The sequence below is a fragment of the Penicillium maclennaniae genome (assembly GCF_028827695.1).
Source record: "Penicillium maclennaniae strain IBT 15551 chromosome Unknown utg000008l:1.0-3552695.0:1.0-3555053.0, whole genome shotgun sequence".
Classification (NCBI taxonomy): Eukaryota; Fungi; Ascomycota; class Eurotiomycetes; order Eurotiales; family Aspergillaceae; genus Penicillium; species Penicillium maclennaniae.
Genome location: NW_026623220.1, coordinates 1,505,926 through 1,527,483, shown reverse-complemented (window position 1 = coordinate 1,527,483; position 21,558 = coordinate 1,505,926). Strand labels below are relative to the sequence as shown.

General features: G+C 51.8%; 8 protein-coding genes across 8 annotated transcripts; 5 read left to right on the top strand and 3 right to left on the bottom strand.

Moving 5' to 3' along the window:
• Positions 1 to 1,016: 1,016 nt before the first annotated feature.
• pan2n2 (poly(A)-specific ribonuclease) lies at positions 1,017 to 4,479 on the top strand (the record flags this gene model as incomplete). The annotated part of the gene is made up of 3 exons (XM_056971215.1): positions 1,017 to 1,145; positions 1,207 to 2,504; positions 2,553 to 4,479. 3 exons carry the CDS (start codon positions 1,017 to 1,019, stop codon positions 4,477 to 4,479), a joined length of 3,354 nt encoding a protein of 1,117 aa, XP_056818194.1.
• Positions 4,480 to 5,121: 642 nt separating this feature from the next.
• N7477_009553 (putative translation elongation factor EF-1 subunit) lies at positions 5,122 to 7,920 on the top strand (the record flags this gene model as incomplete). The annotated part of the gene is made up of 4 exons (XM_056971214.1): positions 5,122 to 5,491; positions 5,658 to 6,428; positions 6,479 to 6,658; positions 6,713 to 7,920. 4 exons carry the CDS (start codon positions 5,122 to 5,124, stop codon positions 7,918 to 7,920), a joined length of 2,529 nt encoding a protein of 842 aa, XP_056818193.1.
• A 460-nt stretch (positions 7,921 to 8,380) lies between these two features.
• N7477_009552 (uncharacterized protein) lies at positions 8,381 to 8,701 on the top strand (the record flags this gene model as incomplete). Its single annotated transcript, XM_056971213.1, has 1 exon — positions 8,381 to 8,701. The coding sequence occupies one exon, from the start codon at positions 8,381 to 8,383 to the stop codon at positions 8,699 to 8,701; it is 321 nt and encodes a 106-aa protein (XP_056818192.1).
• Positions 8,702 to 8,719: 18 nt separating this feature from the next.
• bipA (Hsp70 family ATPase KAR2) lies at positions 8,720 to 10,860 on the top strand (the record flags this gene model as incomplete). The annotated part of the gene is made up of 4 exons (XM_056971212.1): positions 8,720 to 8,898; positions 8,957 to 9,121; positions 9,188 to 10,372; positions 10,440 to 10,860. 4 exons carry the CDS (start codon positions 8,720 to 8,722, stop codon positions 10,858 to 10,860), a joined length of 1,950 nt encoding a protein of 649 aa, XP_056818191.1.
• Positions 10,861 to 11,088: 228 nt separating this feature from the next.
• N7477_009550 (DUF967 domain protein) lies at positions 11,089 to 11,740 on the bottom strand (the record flags this gene model as incomplete). Its single annotated transcript, XM_056971211.1, is given in 3 exon segments — positions 11,089 to 11,196; positions 11,216 to 11,641; positions 11,714 to 11,740. 3 exon segments carry the CDS (start codon positions 11,738 to 11,740, stop codon positions 11,089 to 11,091), a joined length of 561 nt encoding a protein of 186 aa, XP_056818190.1.
• Positions 11,741 to 13,177: 1,437 nt separating this feature from the next.
• N7477_009549 (uncharacterized protein) lies at positions 13,178 to 14,287 on the bottom strand (the record flags this gene model as incomplete). Its single annotated transcript, XM_056971210.1, has 4 exons — positions 13,178 to 13,441; positions 13,533 to 13,746; positions 13,800 to 14,086; positions 14,135 to 14,287. 4 exons carry the CDS (start codon positions 14,285 to 14,287, stop codon positions 13,178 to 13,180), a joined length of 918 nt encoding a protein of 305 aa, XP_056818189.1.
• Positions 14,288 to 15,481: 1,194 nt separating this feature from the next.
• Positions 15,482 to 17,097, bottom strand: N7477_009548 (uncharacterized protein; the record flags this gene model as incomplete). Its single annotated transcript, XM_056971209.1, has 3 exons — positions 15,482 to 15,619; positions 15,668 to 16,953; positions 17,004 to 17,097. 3 exons carry the CDS (start codon positions 17,095 to 17,097, stop codon positions 15,482 to 15,484), a joined length of 1,518 nt encoding a protein of 505 aa, XP_056818188.1.
• A 2,692-nt stretch (positions 17,098 to 19,789) lies between these two features.
• N7477_009547 (arylsulfotransferase family protein) lies at positions 19,790 to 21,273 on the top strand (the record flags this gene model as incomplete). Its single annotated transcript, XM_056971208.1, has 3 exons — positions 19,790 to 20,407; positions 20,436 to 21,185; positions 21,217 to 21,273. 3 exons carry the CDS (start codon positions 19,790 to 19,792, stop codon positions 21,271 to 21,273), a joined length of 1,425 nt encoding a protein of 474 aa, XP_056818187.1.
• Between the last annotated feature and the right edge of the window lie 285 nt (positions 21,274 to 21,558).

The following is a 21,558-nucleotide window of genomic DNA, read 5'->3' as shown; positions in this document are numbered from 1 at the left end:
CGTACATTCGAGACTCAATCAGTTTTTCATCAATAACATCAGGCATGTTGTCTTTCATCCGAGTTAAATCTTTCAGGTCAAGTTTGGCCGCGGTATCTTCTTGTTTTCAAGCACCCACGGGCCGAGTGCTTGGGATAATGCAACCAAGGCTGCTTGGCGATTGATTCTGTCTCGCATCTTATTACATGAGCTCCAATATCTGGGTACCTCCATGCAGTGATAAAAGGTATGTCATTGCACATTAATATGTAACACACGCCACCTGCAGTCCCGGATGTGGCTCCTCACAGTCCTGGCCGATGTTTCCGATTACTAGACACTCAGGAACATAAAGAAATTTAGAGCGATAGTTGTGGGAGAGTTTCTTCTGTTCTGACGAGCACTTTGGCTTGCTTGGTATCATCTAGTGGGCACATGCGACGTTTAATTGGAGGATGTAGCGAGTGCCATTCTCTCGAGATAATTTATATTTCTCTACACTCCCCAAAATTGAGCTGAGGAACTGATGGGGCCACATGGAAGTCATTCTAATTATTGGTCTTCTTGTCTTCTTCATCTTACCTTTGGTTCTTTCAACAATCTCATGCTAATATAGCCTTCAGGGCGAAATATGATGCACGGATCTTTATTCTCCTTACATCCATGCTAAGCGTTATCGGTGTCCAACACGTGACCATTTCGACACCTTAGTCCCGCGACGGTCTTCAGGCGGTCGACAACAAGCAACTTCGGATCAGGGCGAGCCTCTCTTTCGTGCTCGCATTGAGGCTGACCGAAGGCAGTGGCTACAGCCCGTCCTATTCATCACTTGTCCATCTATACCCTTGTCGGCCCCAACGATATATCTCAAGTCCCCTTGACAGCTTCCCCGCAATCGCGTCTTTACCTCGCAGATGATGCCCGGTTTCGGTGAATCCCCCAATAGGTGAAGGCCGCAGTCCCTTAACGACCGTATACTACGACATATCTATTGCAGATAAGAGCATCGTCTGGGCGTCGCCCGGAAAAGGGCCGCCATGGAGGCCGACTGGGATGAGTTGTCGCGCATAGCGGTGCCACCGCCGAGTGCGCTCGCGATGCCTACACCTGCGACGACAATAGCATTTGATGATGTGGTGGAACTTTTGTGGATAGGGAATGAATATGTAAGCATTAGTCTGAATTGGCAAATTCTGGACAAGACTAATTTGCGTCTTTTCTGTTTAGGGTCGAATTTCTTCATTCTACGGGCCTGACCTCCAACGATATACCTCTGTGCGAGCCCATCCAGCTTCCGAGGGCGTGGTGCGACAAATCATTTTTCATGATCGCGGCGTGATATCATTGTCTTCCAAAAGTGTACACATGATCACGCGGCGTGGCCTGACACAATGGCATCTCGCAGACGAGGATATGGTCGATCTTCGCTGCATGAGCTTCACGGCGCAGCTCAATCGTATTCTTGTTGCAGGTTGCCAGCGCGTGATGTTTACTGTGGATATCGATAAGGGCACGATTGTTGACAAGTTGCCTACTGAATACAGTTACACGCTAATGAAAAAGAGCCGGTATCTTTGTGCAGCGACAGACACGGGATCGGTAAACGCACTCAGTCTCAATGATTTTAGTGTCGTCAAGTCTTGGAAAGCCCATGGCACCGCTGTAAATGACATGGATGCACGGAATGATTTGCTCGTCACTTGCGGATTCTCCGTCCGCCATCTCGGCTCTCCGATCGTTGATCCACTGGCAAATGTGTATGACCTGAAGACGTTATCGCCACTACCACCTATTCCTTTCCATGCCGGAGCGGCATATGTTCGGATGCATCCTAAGCTTCATACGACAAGCTTTGTGGCCTCGCAGACCGGGCAGCTTCAAGTAGTGGACTTGATGAACCCTAATGCTATAAATTTGCGACAAGCAAATGTATCTTTGATGCTAGGCCTTGATATTTCACCTTCAGGAGAGGCACTGGCCATCAATGACGCGGAATGCTCCATTCATTTATGGGGTTCGCCAAGCAAGATTCACTTCAATGAGATGAGCAAGGAGATTGAATTTGCTGACGTACCTACACGACCACCACCAATTGACTGGTCACCAGACACTCCAATGAACATGGTTGGAATGCCTTATTACCATGAGCGTCTCTTCTCGGCATGGCCTAGCCATCTCATGTTCGAGGTGGGAAGTCCCCCTCCTCAATTGGACCAGTCATTGCTCCCGTACCTGCGCCCGGCTGAGGTGGGACATCATGCCCCAAACCCCAGAAAAACAAGGCGCAATCAGATCGAAAATACCCGTGCACTGGCCACAGCAGAGCCGGCTCTCATGGCGCCCAAGTTCCTGAGCGAAAAGGCTCGGGAACAAAGCAAATCTAACCTGGTGACCTCTGTCACAGATGCGGCTGAAGCTCTAGCGGGAGCCAAGATCAATGGCGAAAGCGATGATGACCCTCTTCTTAAATATAGCAACGTTGAGATAAAGTATAGTCGTTTCGGTGTCGACGATTTCGACTTCCGGTATGTGGCCCATCTTTGAGAGGCAGAATTTTGCTCACCTGCTCGCAGATTCTATAACAAGACCAACTTCTCGGGGCTTGAAACCCATATCGCCAATTCCTTCACAAACTCCCTCCTCCAGCTCTTCAAGTTCATCCCGCTGTTTCGAAACATGGCGCTCACCCATGCAGCTGGCTCTTGTATCTTTGAACACTGCCTCCTGTGCGAATTGGGCTACTTGTTCGATATGCTGGAAAAGGCAAATGGCCAAAACTGTCAGGCGACCAATCTTTTGAAGACCTTCAGTAGTTTCCGCGAGGCTTCCAATCTTGGTCTCTTGGAAGAGAATCTGCCTAACAAATCCCTCTCAACTGCGATTCAAGCTGTCAACCGTTTCTTCTTAACGCAAATCGCACAAGACTTCCGTATGATTCAACCTAGCTCCGAAGAGCTAGACCAACGCCTTGCGACCATGGCATCGGAGTCCATACGGTGCATGTTCTGCCAAAATGAGACTGTGCGCCCAGGGAATTCACTCGCCAACGAGCTTCTATACCCCAACCTGGACATGAAACATGCCAGGCGCAACCCGGCATTCCGATTCTCAAACATACTGCGCGCAAGTATCGAGCGGGAGACCCAGAATCGGGGATGGTGCAATTACTGTCGACGTTACCAACAGGTGATGATCCGGAAGACTATTCACCGGATGCCCCTCGTTCTTGTGTTGAACGCCGCATTGACCAACCCTATCTGTCGTCGATTGTGGGCCGTTCCCGGATGGCTCCCTGACACAGTCGGCATCGTTATCGAGAATGGTCAGATCATGTGCTTTGAAGGAGACGATCTCCGTCTTCGAATGCAGAATAATACTCCCAACCTTGTGATCTACGATCTTGTTGGCCTGGTGGCGGAGATTGACGTTCCAGAGCATCAGAAGGCTCATCTGGTCTCCTTTGTCAACGTTTCTATCTCAGAGCGTGAGCCACAAGAACGGAGCCAATGGCATCTGTTCAATGACTTCTTGGTCACGGAGGTAGACCGGGATGAAGCGCTTCGCTTTACACAATCTTGGAAGCAACCTTGCGTTCTGGCATTCCAGGTCAGAGACGCTCGCCACTCCGTTGATGACTCTTGGAAGAATGCTCTTGACACTACCCTGCTATTCCGTGAGTGGTCTTTGAATGGTTGTCACCAGGTTGAGTCATGCCGCATCTTGACCGAAGAGGAGAAGCCACAGCCGGGAACGCCCCTGGCACTTGATACCGAGTTCGTGGACCTTGAAAAGGCCGAGATCGACGTCAAGGCGGACGGATCTCAGGAGATCGTACGACCTAATAGAAGTGGACTTGCTCGAGTTTCCGTGCTGCGCGGCTCGGGTATTTCGGAGGGTGTCCCTTTCATTGACGATTATATTACCATTCGGGAACCCATTGTCGACTACGTCACACAATACTCTGGTATCAAGCCCGGTGATCTAGATCCACGGACAAGCGAGCATAATCTTGTGCCTCTCAAAGTAGCCTACAAGAAATTATGGCTGCTTTTGAATCTTGGTTGTGTCTTCGTGGGCCATGGTCTGGCGTCCGACTTCCGCAAGATCAACATCCAAGTTCCCAAGTCTCAGACCGTTGACACACAATACCTCTTCTTCCACCCCGGCAAGAACCGCCGTCTTAGTCTCCGATACCTCGCCTGGGCGGTTTTCAAAGAGTATATCCAGGAAGAGCCGATTCCCGACACAGTCCAAGGACACGATTCTATCGAGGACGCCCGGATGGCACTGCGTCTCTGGAAAAAGTTTCAGGAATACGAAGACGCAGGAATTGTGGCTCAGATGCTCGAGGAGATTTTCCGCGAAGGCTCCAAATTGGGTTTCCGACCCCCTCCAAGAATGCGACTGCGGTGGTATTATCCCGACCAGGCACCGCTGTCACCATGCAGGACAGTGGTCGCAACACCCCCAGTACCCCCGACGCTACCGCAGCCGCCGTAGCAGCGGCTGCGGCAGCGGCTACTGTAGCCACTACCAGTGCAGCTCCTACCAGTGCACCGTCTACTCCTCGCCAGGCTTTTCGACGATCGATTGCGTTAACACCCAGCAACGGCACTTCTCTCTGGACCAGGAGCGGGAGACTTCTTCGGAGGAAGTCCCTTGCGATAGATCCACATTTCTTTTTTAGAATGAGGAAAGAGGAGAACTCTTTTCTACTCTTTGGGGATGACCCCAACGGTATGTGGCACGAACTTCGGGATTGCATAAAACCAAGCTTATTTGACTCGCGAATGCAATAAGAACTTTAAAGAAAACCTTATGAATCTGTAAATGTAGACATCGTTGGACTTGTACTTAGTACCCAGTAATAGGGAACTTCTGAAAGCCGATCTGGTTTGGGCACTGGCATATTGCAGAACGCTTTAGGTGGGGAATGACGTGGATCGCATCGTTCCCTTCCCAGCTTCCTGTGTTCTCTTTCCACCCCTTCCCTCTTCACTGCTTGGCCTTCTGTTTCTCCACGACTCGTCACGTTCTTTTCTACCGTTCGCAAGTTGGCTTTCACCTTCCGCAGTGTGACCTCCTCCCTTCGCAGAGTCGTGACCCCTCCATCTCCCACCTGAGATACCCCTCCACTCCCCGATGTCGAGACATCGCGTAAAGAATGTCGGCTATGATGACGACGATTACGATGACGACGAGGGCTACGAATCACCCGATCCCGAGGAGCAGGAATTTCTGAAACAGTGCACTGCACTTGTCTTGCAACAGCTCCGCGCGGGGCAACCGTCGGTGACCGCTACGACCGAAGAAATCCAGGAGGCGCTATGGCACTACTACAACGACATTGAGAAGTCGACAAATTTCTTGAGAGGTACGTTTCATAGGAACATCTGGGCCAAAATTGCTCCCCAGGTCAAGGGTGGGCTGCAGCTTACCTACCTACTCTGTCCAGGCAAGAAGGAAAAGGAGCTCAAGAAGCGGCAGACGGCGACTGTGCCAAAAAAGAACGGTAAGCAAAGCGATTCTGTTCATTTCATAATGTATACTGGTGGCTGGGCTTGGGCAAAACGACCTGTGTTCCGGCTGTGGCTTCAACACTGTTGAAATCTTCCAAAGGTATGTACTACGCTTCTTCGGCAATCCTGCGCCCTACAATGAATCACACATGACTCTAGAACTGACACCTCTTGGAAGTTTGGACAATGTTCTAACAGGTCTTCCATTGCCAGGTTTTCCAGCGCCCAGTTCTTCGCCTGCAGCACACTTCTCCGCTGCCGACTTCTTTCGCGACTCTCCTTGGCTCAATGTACCTGCCGAACGCAACATGGACATTATGGTAGAGCCCCTATATCCTCGACTGGGCTTGCTAGGTGGTGCACCAGAGGCTGGAGGCAAAGTTTCCAAGCTTGCAGCCTTGGCTGCAGCACGCAAGAAGAAAGAAGGCGAAAAGGCTACCCCCAGTCCTACTCCTACGCCGGATGTGCCTTCCATACTACAGGCGGAGAAATCAGAAGCATCACCGCCTGAGCCACAAAGCACTCAGCTGTCGCTAAGAGAGAGACTGGCTGCGAGCAAGTCATCAAAGCCCGAAACAGGGGGTGGGGTGCGCAGGTTCGGCAAACCAGAAGTTTCGGCGCAAGCACAAGCTCAGAAACAACCGACACCAGAACCTACGAAAATTCCAGAGCTCCCGTTGCCTGAGAAAGCTGAACCAGAGGCCGAGTCGGAACCAGACCAACCACAGCTTCATTTGCGTGCCTCGCCTTCTGGATTTGCGAGTGCCATTGTTGGCAACGCAGCAGGACCAACCATGGCCCAGCCCAGCCACATACAATCGAGCAACGTGGATTTGCTCAGAATCTACGGCCAAGACCATGCTGAACCTTTTGACTTTGCAGGCCCCAGCCCCGACGATATGGTGCTGAATGCTCAAAACACAGCAAAAGGTTTGGTGATTCGCAGAAAGGTCTAGATTCATCCGCCTAATAATGTGCAGGAATGAAGTCCAAATCCGCTGCATCCAAGTCGGCCGGTGATAAGACCCCGGCCGATCTTGCTGGTGGCTTGAAGGACCTCTCCGTGGACGAGAAGGTCTCTGTTAAAAGCAAGAACTTGGATGTCCTAGCGGAGTACAACAAATCAAAGAGGAAGAAGTCTGCCAATTTTGTTGTTATCGGTAGGTGTTTCTTCCAGTTCATCGCTGTGTGAGTATCTTCTGACCGCATTTTAGGACATGTCGACGCTGGAAAGAGTACTCTGATGGGGCGTTTGTTGGCGGATCAAGGAGCAATTGACCAGCGAACTTTGGACAGATATCGTAGAGAGGCTGAGAAGATTGGAAAGGGGTCATTCGCTCTTGCATGGGTGCTGGACCAGGGCTCAGAGGAACGTGCACGAGGCGTCACAATTGACATTGCTACCAACAAGTTTGAGACGGAGTCCACTGCATTCACAATTGTTGACGCACCAGGACACAAAGACTTTGTTCCAAACATGATTGCCGGTGCTAGTCAGGCTGATTTCGCCGTGCTGGTGATTGACTCAAGCACGGGCAAGTTCGAGTCTGGGTTGAAGGGCCAGACCAAGGAGCATGCCTTGTTGGTCCGCAGCATGGGCGTGCAAAAGATTGTTGTGGCTGTGAACAAGATGGACACTGTCCAGTGGAACAAAGATCGCTTTGAGGAAATCGAACAACAGATCTTCTCATTCCTGACGACAGCCGGCTTTCACGAGAAGAATATTGCCTTTATCCCGTGCTCAGGTGTGCTGGGAGACAACATTACTCGGCGCAGCGACAATCCCCAAGCTGCGTGGTACACGGGCAGAACATTGATCGAGGAGCTGGAGACTTCAGAGCGATACACACACGCTCTTGAGAAGCCACTACGCATGACAATCGGCGATGTCTTCCGTGGCAGTGTGCAGAACCCACTCTCAATTTCTGGTCGTCTTGACTCTGGCAGCCTACAGATTGGCGATCAAATTCTTACCATGCCCAGTGGCGAGACCGCCCTCGTTCGCAGCGTGGAAGTGGACGGTGAACTCAACGACTGGGCTGTGGCTGGCCAGAACGTGGTCCTGAATTTGGCCAATATCGACCCCATTCACCTGCGCTCTGGAGATGTAATCTGCCGAGCTTCATCGCCTATTCCCAACATCACCACTTTTACTGCCAAGGTCCTCGCTTTTGAGCACTTGATGCCTATGATGGTGGACGTACACCGTGGCCGTCTTCATGTCCCTGGCCGCATCAGCAAGCTTGTCGCATCTCTTGACAAGGCTTCTGGTGAGCCTAGCAAGAAACGACCAAAGATCGTTGCTCCCGGCACTGTTGCACGAGTAGTTGTCGAGATGGATCAGGCTGTGCCGCTAGAGGCACCAACCCGCATTGTTTTGCGACATGGGGGTTCGACTGTGGCAGCCGGACTCTTGGAATAAAGCATCTCCTATAGAACATTTTGAAAAGTACCTTTTACAATAAACTACGCTACCCTCGACGCTCCATGACGATATGACGTCCCTTGCATCCCCGGGCCTATGCCGTGCCTTACGCATGCTTTTGATGAATGGGCAGTGCGGCTCTGTAGATCCCGACTCCGCGCTTCCAAGTCGGTATGCCTGCCGGTCATACGAATCCAGGATGCTCACCTATTCATCATCAGAAGATGCAATACAGGCCACTGGGCTCTATTCTTCAGTCGACGTGGCACTGTTTCGTGAGTAACCGGGGCCAAACCAGGGTCGACGCTTAGCTGCTTCTAGCAACTTCGACGGGGTAGGCGCGTTCTGATTGGGACAAAGCAGGGGCGTGTCCTGGATGGGATCCATCGATTAGGCCCGATCGGGACATAGTTTAATCGCCACTAGTCGGTTTCAGGCAGGCGGTGAGGCTCCAAACATGGGCGGACCTGAGTCAGCCACCGCCGAACGGGTGGCAGCCAATCAAGACGCGAAAAGTGACCTGAACTGGGAAAAGGCCATGCTGGCCGCTGCGTGTTTCCTGCCCTTCATATTCAAAGAGCTCGCCTCTTCTCTCTTTCTCTTCTCCATTCGCTTCTCTTCGGGTTACCCCTCCCGCCTGTTCACCAAATTCGAGGGTCTGAGTACGACATTCGTGTTTACTCCCTGCGCTTCATTTCTTGCGCGCATTGAAGCTTTCGGTCTCCGACAGCTTCGTTTCATCGGGTGCTATCCAATAGAGTTCTTTGTTGAACCTTGAGTCTCTCACATATTCGCCATGCCTCGCTTCGCGAGCCCCCAGGGCGCGTCCAAGCCCTTCACTTGGACGACCGTCTTCTACCTTCTCCTTGTTTTGATTGCACCTCTGGCCCTGTTCGGCACCACTGCCCAGGCCCAGGACGACTCCGTTGAGAACTATGGCACCGTTATCGGTATTGATCTGGGAACTACCTACTCGTGAGTGGCATCTTTACAATCTGTGGCAACTCAAGCAATTGACTAACGTGCTTCGCAGTTGTGTTGGTGTAATGCAGAACGGCAAGGTCGAGATTCTCGTCAACGACCAAGGAAACCGTATTACTCCCTCTTACGTTGCTTTCACTGATGAGGAGCGCCTCGTTGGTGACGCTGCCAAGAACCAATACGCCGCTAACCCTACCCGCACTATCTTTGACGTCAAGTAAGTTTACCAGCGCGGCCAGTCTTCTCGGAATCATTCTGAATGCTAACAAAATCGTCTCTCTAGGCGCCTGATCGGTCGCAAGTTTGATGACAAGGACACCCAGAAGGACGCTAAGAACTTCCCCTTCAAGGTTGTCAACAAGGATGGCAAGCCTCACGTCAAGGTCGAGGTCAACAAGTCCAACAAGACCTTCACCCCTGAGGAGGTCTCCGCCATGATTCTCGGAAAGATGAAGGAGATTGCTGAGTCTTACCTCGGCAAGAGCGTGACCCACGCTGTTGTTACTGTTCCCGCCTACTTCAACGACGCTCAACGTCAGGCCACCAAGGACGCCGGTATCATCGCTGGTCTCAATGTCCTCCGTGTCGTCAACGAGCCCACCGCCGCCGCTATCGCCTACGGTCTTGACAAGACCGGTGATGAGCGCCAGGTCATTGTCTACGATCTTGGTGGTGGTACTTTCGATGTCTCCCTTCTTTCCATCGACAACGGTGTCTTCGAGGTTCTGGCTACCGCTGGTGACACCCACCTTGGTGGTGAGGACTTTGACCACCGCGTCATGGACTACTTCGTTAAGCAGTACAACAAGAAGAACAACGTCGATGTGTCCAAGGATCTCAAGGCCATGGGTAAGCTCAAGCGCGAGGTCGAGAAGGCCAAGCGTACCCTGTCTTCCCAGATGTCTACTCGCATTGAGATTGAGGCCTTCCACAACGGCGAGGACTTTTCCGAGACCCTGACCCGTGCCAAGTTCGAGGAGCTGAACATGGATCTGTTCAAGAAGACCCTCAAGCCCGTCGAGCAGGTGCTCAAGGATGCCAAGGTCAAGAAGGATGAGGTTGACGACATCGTCCTGGTCGGTGGTTCCACCCGTATCCCCAAGGTCCAGGCTCTTCTCGAGGAGTTCTTCGGTGGCAAGAAGGCCAGCAAGGGTATCAACCCCGATGAGGCCGTTGCCTTTGGTGCCGCCGTCCAGGGTGGTATTCTCTCCGGCGAGGAAGGTACTATCGACCTTGTTCTCATGGATGTCAACCCCCTCACCATGGGTATCGAGACCACTGGCGGTGTGATGACCAAGCTCATTCCCCGTAACACTGTCATTCCCACCCGCAAGTCGCAGATCTTCTCCACTGCGGCTGACAACCAGCCCACCGTCCTGATTCAGGTGTTCGAGGGTGAGCGCTCGATGACCAAGGACAACAACCAGCTTGGCAAATTCGAGCTGACTGGCATCCCCCCCTGCTCCCCGTGGTGTTCCCCAGATTGAGGTCTCTTTCGACCTGGATGCCAACGGTATTCTGAAGGTCAGCGCCAGCGATAAGGGCACTGGCAAGGCCGAGTCCATCACCATTACCAACGACAAGGGTCGTCTCTCCCAGGAGGAGATTGACCGCATGGTTGCCGAGGCTGAGGAGTACGCCGAGGAGGACAAGGCCATGAAGAACAAGATCGAGGCCCGTAACGGCCTTGAGAACTACGCCTTCAGCCTGAAGAACCAGGCCAATGACGAGAATGGCCTTGGTGGCCAGATCGACGAGGATGACAAGCAGACTATCCTGGACGCTGTCAAGGAGGCCATTGACTGGCTCGAGGACAACGCCGCTACTGCCTCCGCCGAGGACTTCGAGGAGCAGAAGGAGCAGCTCTCTAGTGTCGCCTACCCCATCACCAGCAAGCTCTACGGCTCTGGTGCTCCTCCCGAGGACGACGAGCCTCTGGACCATGACGAACTGTAAAATTATCTTTGAGGCATTACCCATGGAGTTTTTATCTTTGCTTTTGTGTTTCTAGTCCTGAATCTGCGCGGGGCGGAGTTCCCGTTGCAAGAGTCCGGTATTTGACATCCGACTCTCCAAATACCACGATACCTTTACATTTCATTTCATCCTCGTAGAATTCCTCATTCATCTTACATCCTCGCATTTATCCCCACGAACCTTTGGTCATGTAGATCGAGACCAACTTTAGTTCCCCTGTGCAATAACCTCTCGAATCGTTTCGGCAACAACCTGATGATCATCCTCCTGCTTCAGTCCACTGACAACCACCACGGCAACCACACCTTCCACTCCCTTGACGCGAATAGGATACCCCCCCACCATGAATAGCATACTCATCCGCCACCGCGCCCCCATTCCCACTAGCCAGCGCATACTTTTTCACAAATGCCGCCTCAACCACATCAGCCGCCGAGGTCTTGACTCCCGAGATCACCTTCTGCCGCATCGCCCAGCTAGACAAGCCCCATCGCAGAACCGTGTTCCGCTTACGCCGGACCCAGTTCTCGTTATCGGGGATCGTGCCGCTCTCCGTAACGCACTGGAAAAGCGTGTGCAGGCTACCGCCGCCACTGGGCGCCGTGGCGAGGGCGATTGAGATCAAGGCAGGTCTGCGTTGGAAGTCAGGGAGGGAGAGGATGCGGGTGCGCAGCGCTGTGCCGAGTGTCCAGGCGGTCGAGGCTGTGAAGGTGGTGAAGGTCTGGGCGGGGCTGCTTTCTTCGGCGATGAGGACGGCGGGCTGTGCGGGGTATGTTAGATGAGGAACTCCTTCCTTCTTGTTCCTATGGGTTGAACTGGGATGATAACTTACATCCATGCTGGGTGTAGAGAGAGTCATGATGGAATGTACTTGGGGTTCTTGCAAGGGTTGGAAGAGGGTTGGAAGGATTGAGCAGGGAATTGGGATTTATAGATGAGGTGTGGAGAGAGTCGTAGAGAAGGCGGAGAGCGGGACATGAGAATCTTTGGGAACACCATTCACCGGCTTTTGTTGGATCCACAGGGCCGTGGGTGGACCTTCCTTTGCTTTCAGATGCCGTTTTTCATACCGTAGACCTTTATATTTGATGCTGAAAATGAAAATCAGGTTATTTGAGGCTCGGCAAGAGCCTTATTTGGTGATTCCGTCTTGTTCGATGCGGTATGGACTTAACTGGGTAGCGCGACACGGAGTTGCTCCGATGAGATGTCTGGACCGCAATTATTTGAAGCATAGCGTCTAGGTGATTGTGAGACAACTCAAATAATGCTAGAGAACTATTCCTTAGCAAATGAGATGTGAGGCTTTTCTGATCTTGATGATCTGGGGATCCGTCGGGCCCGGCAGTTGTCTCTGCATTTGTGTCCAGGTCTGCTTCAATTGATTTTAAACGCCTGCTAGACAGAAGAAGAAAGAACATACCACTAGGAGAGGTGCCAGATAATGGACCTTGGCATGTACTTCATCGTGGCCGGAGGCAACAACGGGTGAGTCCATGGTGGACTTGATGGGTAAGGATGTTAGGTACGTCGATTGAGCCCAGTGTAGTTGGTTTTCCCCAAACTGGTTGAAAATGGGAGCTTGAGAAGGGATAAAGGTGGTTGTTCATGTGCGTTTCTGTACTACATATTACGTTTGCCATTTGCGCCCCGGCGTGTCGATTAGCTGGCTATGTGGATAGTCTCACAGTAACATAGAACGAATCATTAGCGCGTCCAATCATTCAAAGTAGGTATCCTTTTCAATTAGTGACCGCGATGCGGTACTTCGGAGCTCAGGTGTTGCAGCGCGTGTAGGTGGCTACATCTGGAATGGCCCATGCAATAGGAAAGGCAGGCCGTCTCAGAATATTAAGATATCTTTTCAAATGTATAGCAGTTGTGTAAAGATTACAGGTCCAATTATGAAAGGAGTCTTGAATAGAGCCATGCGATCGGATGGATATGAAAAGGTGGATTCAAGCTAGTCCTTTAGTCGTATTCTCTGAATGGAGACACGTGCCCTTATCGAGCCTGGGAGGTGGGGATCAGTGGCGGGATCGTCATATGTATGGAGCACGGAGCTAGCTATGATCCAACATCAAGGAGCCAATAGACTCTGAAAGCTTGGCTCATCAAAAGAAGCAAGTTATCATTCATCGCCAACTTCGAAAATCTTAATGCGCTCGACGGATTAAACCCTTCGGCCTATGTAAGTATCCATTCAACCCTATGTACAACAGCCCAAGAAGCACCAAGCGCCACGCTTGTAAGTGACAAGAAAGGAAATTCAGGCTCCCAAAAACACTCTTGGAAATTATACATCCTCCCTGAGCACAACCCTCGGCACAGAGAATGATTTATTACTACGCACAAGCCTATGTGCACCGATCGGTCCAGCGTCCGCCTCGAGATCATCGCCAATGGGTACTCCCCGCCGGGGTGAGCGGCCGTTGGGACTCGTCAGTAAGAGCTCACCGTTGGCCTGCTTGCGTAACCAGTAGTTGCGCATATGGTCGAGGGCGGTTTTGAAGTCATCGAGGATTACCGTGTCGCAGAGACATTTGAAGATGAAAGATAACTTGAAGATAGCGTGTTAACATGACGCCTCTGTTTAGAGGATAAGGTAAATGGGGTTTAGGAAGCCGGGCATAGTCAAAGGGGGAAAGTACCTTCCAAAAGGGCTCAATTCCCGTAGGTAGCGAGTCAGTAAAGACATTGAGGACGCTGAGCAAGTCAACAACGATAAAGGCAATAGACAGGCACATCGAAAGCAGCATGATTCCGAATCGTGGGCTAATCTGGACTAATTCCCACAGTCCGAAATTATATTCGCGTTTGATCGTCCAGAAGAGGGAGACGGTTGTGAAGACCCACCACGGATCTCTGAGATCCGATTAGCGAAGGAGCAATGACGGGATCTGATGAATGGACTTTACCGGAAAAGTGGCTCAAAGGGACGTGTCTTTAGAAAGATTGTGTTGATATTGTTGAAATAGGTGAAATTTGCATAAATCTCGACGATCCAGTACGGCCAGCAGAGCATGACCGTAATTATGTAGATCATCGAAAGACGTCGTGATAGAAAAGGCTTGTTTTTAATCCAGGCAATGACATTGTGCAGAGCCCAGGAGACGTTGAGGCCTATGGCGGTGACGGATTGGTACCAGCCATAAACCGGATCATGTGGAAAGATGAATGTGCCATTGGCCATGGCCAGAATTAGCTGAATATAGGGTTAGCACGAGCCACTACACTATTGACGGAGAACTACCTCGGCCAGAATGAGCTTGTGAAGAAGAATATGCTTCTTCATGTTGCAGACGGTGACAGCCGCCATAATTAGCAGACTGCCAAGCATAAAGCCCTGGCCCCAGGCTTCGAGAACTAGGCCATCTGGGTTGGTGGGCCTTCCAGTGTCGGACATGGTGCTAAGTCATGACAGACAGACAGCCTAAGCCCGTCGTGACTTCGAATGGATAATGAGCCAGCGACGCTCAGAGGAGAGCGGAAAAAGTCAGCCAATATCCGTGAAGGAAAGAGCCGTCTCAATCAATTGTCGCACACGCGTTAAGAATGAGTTTGCCGTTCACGAAGGAAAAGCTCCGAGTCGCTTTCTCTCAATGGCTGGAGGCTATAAAGCAGCTGCAATGAACACGGGGTGCGACACAGTCACCTATTTTCAGTCCGTCACTTCAGGCAAGGTTGGGTTGAGAAAGAAGCAAAGTGTAGAGAAGCAATCTGCCGGGTCCCCTTACGATGATAAACTGGGTTTAACCCACCCAAAAAAAAGGGCGCATTAGCTCGTCGGCCTATAACCCTGACATGGGGAAGACCCCCTGTTCCACGCCGAGGATTGAACTTACGCGTATTTTTTTCTTTTGGCCAGTCTTATTATTTGACCTGCGTTACATGAGCCCCAGAGATAGCTGTGCCAATGCTACCCTAGAGACCTTTCCAGAATCCCCTGTCCCGTCTCACCAGTGAAAGTGGATGACTAGTGGGGTGTTGAGTTATTCTACACGAGGGACAACTGGAGCCATGGGCTAAAGTTGTAATACAGCCGGTCATATGATGCAGCGTACCTTACAGCAGAGTGTGTGCTGGTTGCGCCTTCAGTTGAATCAAGTACCTGCGCTAGCCAGACCGTGGCCTGTGCCGATTCTGTCGCGCGCTCCGTGACGCCACCCAAAGCTCGAGACTTTCAGGCTCGGCATACCCGCCACTCACGGCGCGGGAAGATCCGTGCCTGTGGAGGATAGGGTGTGCGTGGCGCCCGCTAGAGTAGGGCGGTAGTTGCGGGGTTGGGTTCGTATTGAGGGCTCAACCGATGGTCCATGGTGTGCTAACATTGAGAAGACACATTCAAAGATTGTGAACACTGATTCCACGGGTTCCCATAGACTCTGAAATAAAGTAGAAGCAGAGATGTCGTTGCCTCTATGGGGAAGATAAGGTGCTAAGTGCTAGGGGTTCTGGCCTCTAGGCAACTCCGCTATTTTCCCGAGCCCAAAGTCTGGGGCAACAAGCCACTCAAGACTGACTTTGAAGGGGTTCATGTGGAAATAAAATTTTCTGTTTTCCAAAGTATAGTCGCCATCGATGGCTTGGAGTTACGTATTTAAAAAGGTCTCTCGCCCCTCAAGTCTTCTTTCGCCGGCCGAGCGTGTTCCTCGTGAAGCGCACTCTCCATGTGTTTTTCGCGCATCTTTTCTCCACCAAAGACCTCCTGCATCTCCTCGAGCGAGTGGTTCGAAGTCTAATAGAGTTAGCCAACCCACCAAGAGGAACAACAAAATGGACATACTTCTTTCAGAACCAGCCACGAGTATCCGATAATCGCGTAGTTGAAGATAGCGAACATCAGGAACATGCGCCAACCGATATTTGTGATTGCATGTGGGGTGACCTGCGACATCATGAAGTTAAACAACCACTGCGACGCCGCACCGACCATAACACCAATCTCTCGAGTACGGCTGGAGAAGATTTCTCCCACGTAGAGCCAGGGCAGCGGACCCCAGGACATATTGTAGCTGAAAGCTTCCGCATCAGTCATGATGATACACGCAATGCCAGCGGACGTAGGTCCGGCCGACGTGCTGTTCGAGTTGGCCGGATGCGTGGCCAAAATGATTGCAATGATGAGCATGAATGAGCCCATGGAAAATGCACCGACCATGAATGGGATCCGCCGCCCGATGCGATCCAATACGAATAACTGAAACACAACTACACCAGTCACCTTGACGACGCCGAAAAAGCCTGTGACCAGCTTCGCGGAGCTGCCTGCTCCAACGGCCCCGAAAATTTGAGTGGCATAGTAGGCCAACGATGTGTTCCCGGTCAATTGTGCGCTGAGTTGGATTGTGACAGCGATGAACAGTCGGTAGCGGTTAACCGGAAGGAACAGCTCCTTGAATGTGAGATTTTCCTTCAGGCGAGCCTCTTCTTCAATACCAGCGAGAATCTCGTCGAATTCTGTCTGCAGCTCCTCTGTTTCCTCACCACCACGCACCCACTTGAGTGACTCCCGCGCTTTATCTATTCTCCCTTTGGCCGCGAGCCATCGAGCACTCTCCTTGACTGTGCACATACCAACTAGCAGCAGCGTCGATCCGAGAAGTTGCAACCCTAGTGCAGTCTGCCACTGGCTCGTCCCAGTTGCTTGGTCCTTACCTACCGCATACGTCACCCAGTAGGCAATCATCACCCCGAGCGCAAAGAACAACTGGAAGCAAGCACCTAGACGACCGCGGAACTCCTTGGGGGCCATCTCCGCGGAGTACATCGGGATCAATACTGTCGCCGACCCAATCCCCAAGCCAGCAATCACACGGCCGGCATAGAAGGTGCCCAGGGTACCAGAGTTGATCACCTGCAGAATAGTCCCGAGAGTGAAGACGAGCGAGCTAACAATCAGACCCGAGCGGCGGCCGAGGTATTTGGCGATCGGCGAGATCAGAAAGCAGCCGAAGAATGCGCCACCTTGAAGGATGGACACGGCATTGGAGTTGACCGTGGTCTTCTGGGCTTTGGTATAGTGCGAGTATCCGAAATCTCGCTCGAAGGATTCCAAAGCGAGAACCCCGCCTGGACAGATAAATTAGTCTAGAAACTCGAGCAGAGCTCACCAAACATACTTATAATGCCCGTGTCAAAGGCAAATGCAAAGGAGCCCATACAACTGGCAGACACCAGATAGGCCGCTCTGAAGAGCCCCAGCTTGCGACCCATAGTGACCGTGGCTGAGATCAGTGAAGTGTGAAAGAGCAAACTATCCCACAACGTCTTAAGACACTCTCTCACTTCTCACTAAACAGCAGGGTAGTACGCGCTCGTAGCTTAGAATTTTGTAGGAAACAAAGACCGGCCAAAAGCGGGCACGAGTTCCTTAAGAGCATCCAAAGGGAGATCTCTACTACCACCACAAGTCCAACTGGAATTACGGCCTTAAATTAGAGAGTCATAACCAGCCACGCGAGAGCCGACCGGCTCGCACCCGAGCACAGATCGCATGTTGATGGCGGTGGGACTGTATAGCTAAGTGGCGTGGAGAGTTGATTCGGAGCTAAGACGCCAAGACGAGAGTCCAGGGGCGCAATAGGGATCAAGCATGCGTTCGAGTGGGGTGATTGTGCAGGCCTAGGGTTTGTCCGGCCTGTGATGGCTTTGGCCTCGAAGAGCTGCTCGAATGCTTGAATGCTAGGATGTTGGGCTGCTGGAATACTTGGACACCAAGCGATGGGGCCCCGTGCTGGTCCTTATGATGGCGTGCTTGGACCTTTTAGGTACTCGATGTGTGATACGTCTATATCTCATGCATCTATCTACTGGTGAAGTGGAGTTTCACCCCGCAGAGGCTGAACACCCCGGATTTACGATGGGCGCGCTGGGCTCCGCTTGGGTCTTGATGAGACCTCTCGACTCAAGCATATATCATATAATTCGTGGATCGCCACGATGACATTGTTCCCTTCTTGCCCGTGAAGAATATCCTAGATCGCGCAATTCTAGAATCACATTTGCATTTCAGCGATCTTATTGTGGACTTTGATTTTCGAATTCCTCAGATTCCCTCCTAGCCCCATTTCTTCTCTTCTTTTTCTGTGGGCCGGACCTTTTCTAGATCAGGTATTGACGAATGCGACCGCAGCTCGATTGTACATGCCCCGGCCCGAGTGCCGACGGTTTCCATAGAAGATACGGTCGCTATCAAGGCTGGTAGATGTATCCAATGGCCAAGTTCCTCGTCATATGTCCCCTATCCTTCGATCTCATCGTTTAGGAATATGTGGAATTTCGATCTGTGGCCCCCCCCGACGGGGCTATAGCGTGTTCTAGAGACCTTTTTGGACAGCCTCAGGTCCCAAGGGGTGGAAATTTGTCTTGTTGCACATTCGCCACACGGTTTATTGAAATCGATACTAATGGGCGCATAAATTTCGTTTGCTGCGGATTAGTCTCGATGGTAACACACCGCGGTAATCCCCCCATCCCATACCCCATTTACAGGCGTGCAAACCTACTGGCATTCCTGTTGGGCGATGCTTAGTCAACCGGCTGAGTCTCTTGAGACAATATTACTGTGCCGGCCGGTACGAAGTCCAAATGTGTGGCTTGACCTTGTGCCATCGGTCATCGAATCCAACCCGGAAATTATAGCTATCGGCTAGCCGAGCTTGTCAGGATATCGAGTTCAGGTTAGGTATCTTGTGGATAAACATTGACTTGCGAAATCTTTGTTTTCGCAGACCAGACTAGGTCTCGGGATGAGGCATAGTCAGGTCAGATTCCCAGCCGGAAAGTACGCTGGATACTTGATAGCTTTGTTATGGGATAGCATTTCGATATTTTAAGATAGGTTTGATCAAGTCTATCGACGTACTTCTCTTGATGTGACAATCGTACAGAATTCAAAAAGTATGGCCAATCCTGTCAGCTTACTGTCATTGCCAAAAGGCGCCATAAGTGGTCCTGAAGAACAAGCCATCCGATTAATGCGCTGGCCTAGTCCCATTCTACAATTTCGAAACCGGCCTATAGGTTAACAGGGCAGTCTCGGAGTCCGAGAAGGATTGATCTGGTGCCGTGACGATCTCCGTCGGCAATCACCGGTGCAAATTTTATCTCAAACGATCCCAAAGAATGCTCCAGGGTCTCAAGAATTACTCCTTTCGGAATAGTCAGAGCCGGTCGCTTCCGCGCTATTTCCAGGGGCGAGTTTCGCCCTGTGTGTGCCACCGGTTCGACCTTGTTGGAACACCCACTCGCCTTGCTTTGCATCCATCTTTCAAACTCCACCGGGGGATAGTCGTTCCTAGGCGGAAAATGATTTTGCCAGCCACCTACGCGGGGAGGGTCCCGCCTTGAAAGCCCAGGGAGAAGACTCGCCGAGTTTTCAATGGTGCGCCGATCATCGACTTGGTCTTCTGGTGAAGTCCATTTCTCGATCATGGTTGGCTCAGTGCCTCGATGATCTCTAGCTCCGAAGGACTCGATGAAACGATGTGATACAAGAGGCCACGGTTCGGGATATAATGAAAGGTGAAGAGTGCCCACCCAATGACGGAGGCCAAGTCTGCTCATCCAAAGTTCCGGACGTCGGCTGTTGCGTGTGCCTTTTTATCGGGCGGCCGATCAGTGCTTTCGCTCGTTCTGGTTGGGCGGTGTTAGAGATCACAGCCCACTCGCCTTTGGGTGGCGGTAATGATCTTCAGGGCTTGGGTTTTTCCCAGCGGCCGAATAGACGATTTCTGGTTAAAACGGGTTCTGCTCGGGGTTCACAGTCTTTGAAGAATACACCTTCCACAAGCCTTCGCAGTTCTCACTGTCGTCATTCCTTTATTAGAACTATTCCTTCTTTCGTGGCCTCGATCTAGAGCCCTATTATCCGTTCAATCCACGCTAATATCACTGCGAATTCGTGATGGCTCCGTGGTGGTGCACGGCTAGCAGCACTCTGCTGCTGTCAATGGGCGCTGTTGCTTGGCCCTATTCGACCTATACTTCTATGCCTTTCCAGCCGCCTACTCTGGAAATCAACCAGACGGGGGTCTCTGACCCGGGCTATATTTTCCTTGGGCCCCGTGGAGGTGTCCAGACTGCTGGACAGGCGGCGCTCATTTACGATAACGCCGGAAACCTGGTCTATGAGGGGCCAGAGGAGGTCACTGCCAATTTCCGTGTTCAGACACTGAACGGCTCGGACGTGATCACTTTTTGGGCCGGAGACATGCTGTCTCTGGGTTACGGGTATGGCACAGTCCACATACTCGACAACACCTACCAAGAGATCCATACCATCACCCTGACCGGGCCCTTTGTCACACCAGACAACTCCACCAAGGACTCGTATATTGACCTGCACGAGAGCCACATCACCCCGCAGAACACTCTGCTGGTCACCGCGTACAACCTCACTCAGCAAGACCTGACTTCCATCGGCGGCAACTCCTCCGACTGGATGCTCGACAGCCATTTCTACGAAATCGACATCTACACCAACGAGATTCTGAACTCCTGGAGTGCCCTCGAGCACCAGGACGCCATTTCCCCTGACCAGCTCTCACCAGAAGGTCGGCAAGGACGTCGGCACCCAAGACGCACCCTACGACGCCTACCACATCAATGCCATCACCACCACCAATAATGGCTACTTTGTCTCTCTGCGCCACATGTGGTCCGGCTACTATCTGTACCGCAACGGCACGGTCGTGTGGCAAGTCAGTGGTGAAGACGGCGGTGATTTCCAACAAGTCGGCGAGGCTGGCTTCTCATGGCAGCATGACATGCGTGTTTACAACGAGACCGATTCTGGCCTCGTCCTGAACCTCTTCAACAACGCCAACACCCCCAACGACGAAGAAACTCCCACCACCGGCGTCAGCCTCTCCATTGACCTCGAGAACATGACAGTCACCGGTCTCCGCTCCCTCAGCGACCCCAGCGACCCCATCCAATCCGTCAGCCAGGGTAGCTACCAGCTTCTCACCGAGACCGACGGCCATGTCTTTATGGACTACGGCTCCATCTCCAAGGTCAAGGAGTACGATGGTGACGGTAAGGTCGTCTTCAGCGCCCAGTTTGGCGAGGACAATGCCGTTGCCTCATACCGAGGTTATCGCTTCCCTTGGGTCGGTACCCCCTTCTGGAAACCTTCAGTTGTTGTCCAACGCACTGTCGAGGGCGCCACCGTCTTCATGTCCTGGAATGGTGCTACTGAGTATGACAACTGGGTTGTGTACTCGGCTACCTCCAACACGTCGGTGACCACCCAACAGCTTAGCTCTGCGAACCGCACCGGCTTTGAAACTGCTGTCAAGGTGACCAGCCCCCCCCACCGACTTCCTCCAGGTAGTTGCTCGTCAGGGTAACACTGTTCTCGGATCATCTGAGATTATCACTTTCTGAGCTGAGCAAAGACAGTTCCGTGCGGAATTACTTTTCTTGTTGTGACAGTTTCTTGTATATTCTTTGTCCTTTGCTGCATTGATCACGTTATGCAACTTGAGATCCATGTATATGGCCTTTTTGAGGGCATGTTCCTGTATATACTTTTATTTTGTTCTAAGTGAATTCAAGTTGTAAATACCTCATCCAATTGAACCTGGGATCCAATAAAATCCTTGCGGTATGTGTATTCGAAGCCATTGCTACTTTAGATGCTATCCGAGTGTTGCGACGAACGTGTGGGCA